Source organism: Artemia sp. Qi Xiang Cuo, chromosome 11, assembly GCF_049724085.1.
Source record: "Artemia sp. Qi Xiang Cuo chromosome 11, ASM4972408v1, whole genome shotgun sequence".
In the NCBI taxonomy this organism is placed as follows: domain Eukaryota; kingdom Metazoa; phylum Arthropoda; class Branchiopoda; order Anostraca; family Artemiidae; genus Artemia; species Artemia sp. Qi Xiang Cuo.
In genome coordinates this window covers 73947852-73956577 of record NC_142804.1, presented here as the reverse complement: position 1 = coordinate 73956577, position 8726 = coordinate 73947852, and the positions used below count along the sequence as shown (strand labels likewise).

The 8726-nt window shown below is 34.2% G+C and overlaps 1 protein-coding gene across 1 annotated transcript in view; it reads right to left on the bottom strand.

Annotated features, from left to right (window-relative positions):
- Window positions 1–4385: 4385 nt before the first annotated feature.
- The window catches only part of LOC148947335 (putative chitinase 10), a 68387-nt gene continuing 64046 nt past the window's right edge, over window positions 4386–8726 (bottom strand). The window contains 2 exon segments of the mRNA XM_089097027.1: window positions 4386–5515; window positions 7052–7537. Of these exon segments, the coding sequence (XP_088953153.1) occupies window positions 4556–5515; window positions 7052–7537 (1446 nt within the window). The 3' untranslated portion in view covers window positions 4386–4555.

Genomic DNA, 8726 nt, shown 5'->3' with positions numbered 1-8726 from the left:
TGAGCAATGAACCTTTTCAATAAGACTGGTCCTTGAAAATCAAAAAAATGGATTCTTTATAAAAAGAAAATGTTTAAGTAATAAACATGTTAGCTTACTTTTCTTTTCCTTTTATAATTTATACGTATACATAGGAGGTTGTGTGTTCTATATATGGATATAGTCTTCAGTTAAACTAAGCAAAATTGTATATCAGCTGCACTCCTCACCTGGTAATTGCGTATTAAACCGACCACAGCCAAGAAGTTAAGTTTGGTCAATCGTATCAATCAAGTTGTGAAAGGTTGAATATATTCTAATCAAATTCTGACATCTATACATTGTGGCGTGGGAGTCACCATTCCCTAAGACTTACTTTTAGTTGGTAAACTATTTTATCCCTTTACCTGTTTCATTCAATCCATATAAAAATATGCCTTTTATCGTCATCTGGTTTTATCTGAATATTTATGTCCTGAGTTAAGAGCCTTTAATGCTTAGCTATACTGAGTGAACTTACTTTTCTTTTCTTTTCACAACTTATTCGTATACAAAGGAGGTTGTGTGTTCTATATATGGATATAGTTTTCTGTTAAACTAGACAATATTTTATATTAGCTGCACTCCTCACCTGGTACTTGTGAATTATACCGACCACAGCTAAGAAGTTAAGTTTGTTCAATTGTATTAAACGACTTGTGAAAGGTTGAATATATTGTATTCATATTCTGACATTTATATAATGTGGCGTGGAGATCACCATTCCTTCAGACTTACCTTTAGTTGGTAAGCTATTTTAACCTTTTACCTGTTTCATTCAATCCATATAAAAATATTCCTATTATCGTCATCTGGTTTTATCTGAATATTCAAATCCTTAGTTAAGAGACTTTAATGCTTAGCTATACTGAGCGGACACCATAATTAGGATCATTGACCTACATAAATGTGCCATCCGTATTGCATACAGCTTTTGGTCCTAGTATAACCTGTTCAGTAGGTTTATATGATGTAAGTTCCAAATGTAAGTTCCAAATGTAAGTTATAAATGTAAGTTCAATTGTAAGTTCCAAATGTATAGATGCTATACTACTGGTGTAATGAAAAGTCTCAGGCCTTTGGCGTAGTTCCATAGCTTTGTCGATTGAGGATATGTGTTCAAATAGCCTCTCCCCCAAGAGCTGGTGCGAACCACCAACAATTGGGGGAAAGCTTGTTGGAACAGAAGTTGTTGATTCCACCTTGGCTAAACATGTGTTCGACAATCCTCACCGTTTCATTTTATTTGACAACACCTCCATTATTGCCACCGTTAAAGGTCTAATGCAAGTTTTCGGGGAGGCAGTTGAGGTCATATTTTGCCAAATCATATTTTGCAACCTAGCCTTATCTGTGATGGTGTCTTACCTGGGAAGCGTTTAGCTTTTAAAAATGCTCTGAATAAATTAAAAAATTTAACTGCCATTCAGTACTGTATTTTTATTCCGTTACCCTTTCACCGTTACATGGAAAGGGTTTGTCAAATTTTAGTTGTGTTTTGTTTCAAGGTTTGATTTTTTTTTTTATATTATCCTTGGATTTTCGTTAGCAATTTTTATTTTAATATCGTGCACCACTGAGGACGGTCAAGCTTGACCGAAATATTTGCATTTTAGTCTAAATTTTTCAATGGCTCGTATAATCCTCGTTTTTCTCTTCATTAGTATTTTTTCGTTTTGTCATGATTAGCCAGTGTGGTCTCCGAAATTTTTCAAAAGAAAATTGTTTTGTTTTTTTATTTAATCCTATATGTATACATGGGCGCAGGGAGGGGGAGGCAGGAGGCAGCTGCTCCCACCCCCCTAAACCTTCAAATTTACATTAGATATGGCTGAAAAAGCAGATTGTTGGAAAAGCAGTTGATAAAAGGCCCTCCATCACACTATGGACTGCCCCCCCTAGACAATATACTGCCTACGCCCATGTTTGTATAGCCTAGCAGTTATGTTTGCAGATGATACAGTGGTATCTGTTGAGGCTAAAACCTCTTCATTATTGATTGAGAAAAATAAAAAAAACAAATTTTTTTAACTGAAAGTAAGGAGCAACATTGAAACTTAAAACGAACAGATATTATGACGTATATGAGGGGATACACCCCCTTTTCAATACCTGACTCTTTACACTAAAGTTCAAATTTTGTTCCAATTCCTTAAGAATGACCCCTGAATCACCAAGGTCATTTAATTAGAATAAATAGCTATTTTGAAAGTACTAAAAACAAACTTTAGCATAGAGAGCCAGGTATTGACAAAGGGGCAAACCCCCTCATATACGAAGTAGTTTCTGCTCGTATTAATAAATAATGTTGCTCCTCACTTTCAGTTGAGAGAACTTACTTTTTCATTTAATTTCTGATCTCTTTTTAAATAATGCTGGGAAATCCGGCACCCCCTGCATTGAAAATTCTCTTCCCTCATTAAAAATACCTCCATGTAAAGATCCTTCCACGTAATCCCCGACCCTCCCCCCCCCCCACAAGATAAAATCCCCCCTTAAAACATGTGTATTCTTCGCAATTACCAATACTATGTGTAAACAGTGGGAAAAGTTCATAACTTGCAGCCCTTCCCCCAGGGACTATGGGGATTAAGTCATCCTCAAATACTTAGTTATTAGGTTTTTCGACTATGCGGAACAAAATGGATATCTCAAAATTTTGATCGGGTGAGTTTGGGAACAAAATGAGCGTGAAAGGGGGCCTACTTGCCCTTCAATTTTTTGGTCAGTTAAAAAGGGCACTAGAACTTTTAATCGTTTGAATGAGCCCTCTAGTGATATTCTACGACATTGGGTTGATACGGTTACCCCTGGAAAAAAAACACAAATAAACACGCATCCATGATCCTTCTTCAAGGAAAAAACTGCAAAATTCCATATTTTTGCAGATAGGGGCTTGAAACGTCTACAGCAGGATTATCTGATACTCTGAATCTGATGGTGTGATTTTCAGGCTCGTAACTCGTTTTCTCAGGTTCATAACTTATGATGGATAAGACTAAACTTGATAAACCTTATAAATTAAAAATCAGCATAAAAATCCGATTCTTTAGATGCGTCTATTGGTATCAAATTCCATTGTTTAGAGTTCAGGTTACTATTGAGCCTGGTCGCTCCTTACTCACAGTTCGTTACCACAAACTGTTTGATTTGGCGGCTTAAACGAATTCAGTTATCCAGTGGTTCTCTTGTAATTATTTAGTCCCAAATTTATGTAAGACAGAATTTATGGTTTTTGGGAGATATAAGCAAGGATGCTAAGGCTAGAAATGGTGAGTTAGTTGCTTCTGGTAGTAGAAGCGTTAAGACGTATAGATACTTGAGGATTATTCTTGATGAATTTTTATCTTTCCGCAGTCATTCTGACCATCTCCGTATAAAATTAGCCCAAAATTTAGGATGATTACATCGATTAAGTATGCTTTTCCTTTTTCAATTATTAAAGTTCTTTATCATTCTTTAATAGAATCATACCTACGATATTGTCTCATTATTTACCTAAAAACATTTCCTAATCATTTTAAACCTCTCCAGATACTGCAAAATAAAGCCTTAAGAATTCTTGGTACTTTCCTTCATCGTCCTAATCGACTTCAAATCCATTCTGAAACTGAAGCTTTATTTTTATTTCTTTATACATTAAACCTTAGTCAACTTAAGGATTTTCGATTATCGCTCTAGCATTATGATATTCAGTCTCCGGCAAATTATTTTTATGAATCATATATTCTTGTAACCCTCTTTCGCTCACTCGCTTCTTCGTCGGCTCATTTTGGAGCGTATAGAATCCCCTCGGTTAATTGTAAAATAGATAAGTTTTCAAAAAGATTCCAAATTACTTTTATAGCAAAAAAGCTTAAATTAAATACTAAATTTAAAAATCTTAATAGCCGATCACTTTTAAAGACAAAATTTACAGAATATATTATTAACCTTTGATGACGGGTGATTTTACTTTATAGTTTCTTAGCATTATATTTGGAATTCCCATGCTAGGGTAGCCTCCTTTGTCCCTCTTTTGCTATATGTTGTGATTTTTTAGTTTGTCTTTTTTTCTATTATATTTTTTATCTTTATTTTTGGTGGATTTGAAATTAAGGTAATAATAGATAGCCTTCTTATCGAGCTCAGCTCCCTCTTGGCTTTATTCAATGATTTGTCTTTGTTTATTTTGTGTGAAATGAAAATCTTGAATCTCTTGAATCTTGGTTTGAACCTCTTACAAGAGATTAATCAGTAGAGATGGGGGCTTCAATCTGAAGTCTGACATTTTAGATTTGTCATTTTCAGTTAGAGTCCCTTGCTTCAGCAAATTATGCCCTGTCTATGGAATCCCTATCGTTATTGGGCAAAACTCGAGTCAATGATAAAGAAATGAACGACAAGTATTATTATAAACTGTTTACAAATGTCAAGAGTCAACTAAAAATAATTATATCAGATGACACTTTCTCTCTAATAGCATTTATTGTACTAATTATTAAAACTTAATATTACGCAAAAATATTTTCATGCAATTTATTGATTAGAATATTTTTTAACAAGTACCATGGACACAATTCATCAACGTTTCATGGTAAATTGTACCAGCTGCACAGTACATTTTGTACAGGATAATAGAGCCATTATGATCTGCACATCTATAAAATGCTGTGCAATCATCAGGGTCAGATGCAAAGCCAAACTCATTACAGACAATATTGGTAGGCTTCCTAGTAGTAGTTGTTGCAGCTGCGGTAGCTGTTGGAATGTCTGTTTTCGTTGTAGTAGTGGTGGATGGTATGGTTGTAGTTGTTGCAGTTTCTGGGGATGTAGTAGTTGCCACAGGTCCTGTTGTTGTCACAGTCGTTGGGACTAAAGTTTTTGTAGTGGTTGTCGTAATTGCATTGGCTGTAGATGATGTTAAAGGTTCTGGAGTGGTTGTTCCCACAGATACTGTAGTTGATTCAGTTGTAAGCTTAGCTGTTGTTGTTGCTGTTGGGGTAGGTGCCTCTGTAGTGGAAGCCTCTATCGTTGTTATAGTGTAATCAGTGGTTCTTGTTGTAATAGGCTCTGCAGTTGTCGGGGTAATAGAGTCTGTTGGCTTTGCAGTGCTAGGCTCCATTGTCGTCGTGGTAACAGCTGCAGCTTCTGTTGTAGTAGTTGTTGTAACTTGAGAAGTACTAGAGTTTAGTGCTTCTTTGATGGTTCTCAAAAGAGGATCAGCCCCACCTCCACATAAGTCTCTGAAATCATCTGACTCTAAAGACCAAATCATACCACCAGCCAATCCTAAATCATGAATAAGTTTGACTTTCAGCTTTAAAGATTGAGCATTGTCAAATCCCACCCACTGACCTCCACCATGGGCATAGGGGCATTGAGAATATCGATCCCACACAGAATTCCAACCAGATTGAATCGCTGAACATATTTCGTAATAGGTCAAAAAACCAGCCTCTCTTGAATACTGGCCAGCAGTACCTGGATTGCTTGCCGGTGCTCTGACTCCACTTACCTAAAATATCCAAATTCATTATATTTCATTGGCGTAATGTCTAGCTGTATTTTTTTTAACAGTAAATTTAACTTTTTTTATAATTTGAATTATATCTGGCTTTAGCACTTTTTAATTGTTTAATTAAATTAATTCCTTTTGTGAATATATTCGAAAAGGCAAAAACACTAGAATTGTTGCCATTTTTATATTTATAGTAATTATTAAAATAATTTGCTCTCATCAATCGCAACTAAAACAAAATATATTGAAAACGGGCAAAAATTTTAAAGGGACAATGGAAAACAGTAAAAAAATTGTTTAGGACAAAAATATTAATGAAATTCCAAATTTTTGGCTCAAATTTTGTGTTTGAAAAAAAAAATATGGAAATACTAAAGTTCTACTCAAGACGACTTAGCAACCTGGGCTGGGTACTTTACGTACTTCTTTTGGTTCCCTATAGTACAAGGATAGACTATTTACTTTCTACTAAAACTGACTCTAGGGCACCCACCGTTGAAGGGGTTTCAGCCCACCTCCTCTGAAAAACAAATTATGAAAACAGCACAAAGTGTTGCAATACTCAGAAAGTGAAATAAAGCTTTCTTAGCAAAAGAATTTTTTAGTGTACCATCTTTGGTGATGTTTTAGTTGTTTATTGCTGTTTTAATGCCTTCAATGAAGTTTCAAAAATAATCGTCCAGCTACTCCAGCCCTCAGATAACAGTTTTGAGCTAATTTGACACAGAGAATCACAAATGAGCCCCTTTTTCATTATGAAATTTATGTGTAAACAATGGGTAACTTGTTTAGAGACTTTTGGGCTCTCGCATTAGAGGCTTTTGGCATTATGTCATTTCTGAAAGCGTAACTTTTAGAAATTTTAACCATTGTGCAAAAAACGACTACCTCGAAATTCTTTTTAGGTCGAGAGAGGGGTGGGTAGTCAAAAGGAGTGTGAGAGGGAAGCTGGTGACCCTCCAATAACTTTCTACTCGGAAAAATGCCAGTAGAGCTTTCAATCTCCAATTTAATAAACCCCTTCCAAAGCTTTTAAGACAACCCCTTCTATACTATGTGGCCTAGGAAAAAAAATAATACTTGGAAGCCACTTTGGTCTTCACGTAGGCAGCACTGCAGGGCTACCTATGATTTTGAATTTAGTTTTTTGCAAACTTAATTCCCAAGCAAAAGTTGAATGGACGTAGCATACGAGTAATTTTGCCTGAACATATGCAGCCACAATTCTAATATTGCAAAATTAAGGCTATTGCTCGGGATGTTACTAGTCATTTTTACTTGAAACAATTTACTGTCATCTTTCAGAACCATGTGAAAGTTACTTATGCTGTGTTACTTTAAGTTTGGTTATATGAATATATACAAAATCACAAAGCAAAGCTAAAATAATACAACAGGAATTTTAAGTTGTCAAACATCTTATCAATAAAAGGAGTAACTGAATTTAAGTAAACCCATATGAGTCAAAGTTAATGTTCAGGATGTCCCGTTTTGTTTTTGATATAACTTGAAAAAAAAAGAAGGAAAACTTACAGATGGACTGTTGAGAGTGAACGATCTTCCATAGAGTCCCATACCAAGCGTAAGCTTTTCTCTAGGTGCTCCTAATGAAATCCAGTAGTTGACACTAAAATTTACATTAAGATACACATCATCACCCATATCTCCATTCTGGGCGTAAAGAGGAGCATTCATTCCCGTGTAAGGTTCCCAACCACCGTGAAAATCATAGGCCATCAGGTTAATATAGTGTAGATATTGAGATATTGTTGGTATATCATATGATGTATCAGTTGTTTTTTTACCAACTCCAACAGCTGCGGATAAGAGGAGACCGTGTTTATCAAACTCCTCTCGTAGCTCTTTGCACAGGAGGTTAAAGTTTTCACGGTCGTATTTGCTGCCTCCACGTTGAACAGGATACTCCCAATCAAGGTCAAGACCATCAAAATTATATTTTTGTAGAAATTCTACGGCACTCTGAATGAAGATTGCCCGATTTCCAGCCATTGATGCCATCTGTAAGAAACAGAATATTAAGGGGATGTAGTATGATAAAGAATTGCCCGACCTCGTCCATTATAAACGTTTTTAGTTTGTGTGGTCAAAATATTTAGAATTATGTTGGCGGCCTTGATATAACTTGTAGAACTTAGATAATAGATTTAAATAAACGAGAGAAAACTAAAAGCCGACACCGAATTTCTCAGATATCATAGAAAAACCATTTAATTTCTTTCAATTTGGGTCAGATATAGCGATATCCAGTTTTGATGAGACTTATATCATCAGGAAGTATGCATTCTGTTTTTCTATTAATTGGACCAGAATTGTCTAATTTAAGTACAGGAAAGGTCAGTCCCTAAAAATAGTTTAGTCTACCTGCTCGAAAAATAATAAAAATCAATTCAAAGAAAGTATCATTTGACTGATCTTCCCGCTTTGGGAATTTCTGGGCTGTAACCCGCCTTGATTGACAGATTAGTTGAGAAAAGGTATTTACATTTCAGTGTCTTATAGAAGCAATTAGTCAAAGTTATTTCATAGTTAGGCGTTGTATGTATGTTTTCTTTTACATTTTTTATTTGTTACTTAGTATAAAGTAAACTTCGGCAAGTGAAAGACAAGTTACTGTGATATTCGGCAAAGTTAGATGAAAAGTTACTTCGGCAAAGGAGATATCCACGTTGACAAAATCAACAGCGACAAAAATTTCTGGCAACGCAAAATGTTTCCAAAGCTCAATAAATTTTTTATGGAAGCTTTGTTATCTGAAAATGTGGACAGAAAAGTGCCACGTGATATGGCGATCCGCGAGCCATTTCTGGGCAAGTCGACGGATAAATAAAACCCTTACATATATACATATATATATATATATATATATATATATATATATATATATATATATATATATATATATATATATATATATATATATATATATATATATATATATATATATATATATATATATATATATATATATATATATATATATATATATATATATATATTTATATATTTATATATATATATTTATATATATATATATATATATATATATATATATATATATATATATATATATATATATATATATATATATATATATATATATATATATATATATATATATATATATATATAGAAATTACTTTATATTGTACCCAAAAAAACATTTCTTACCGGTCCTTGTCATCAAAAT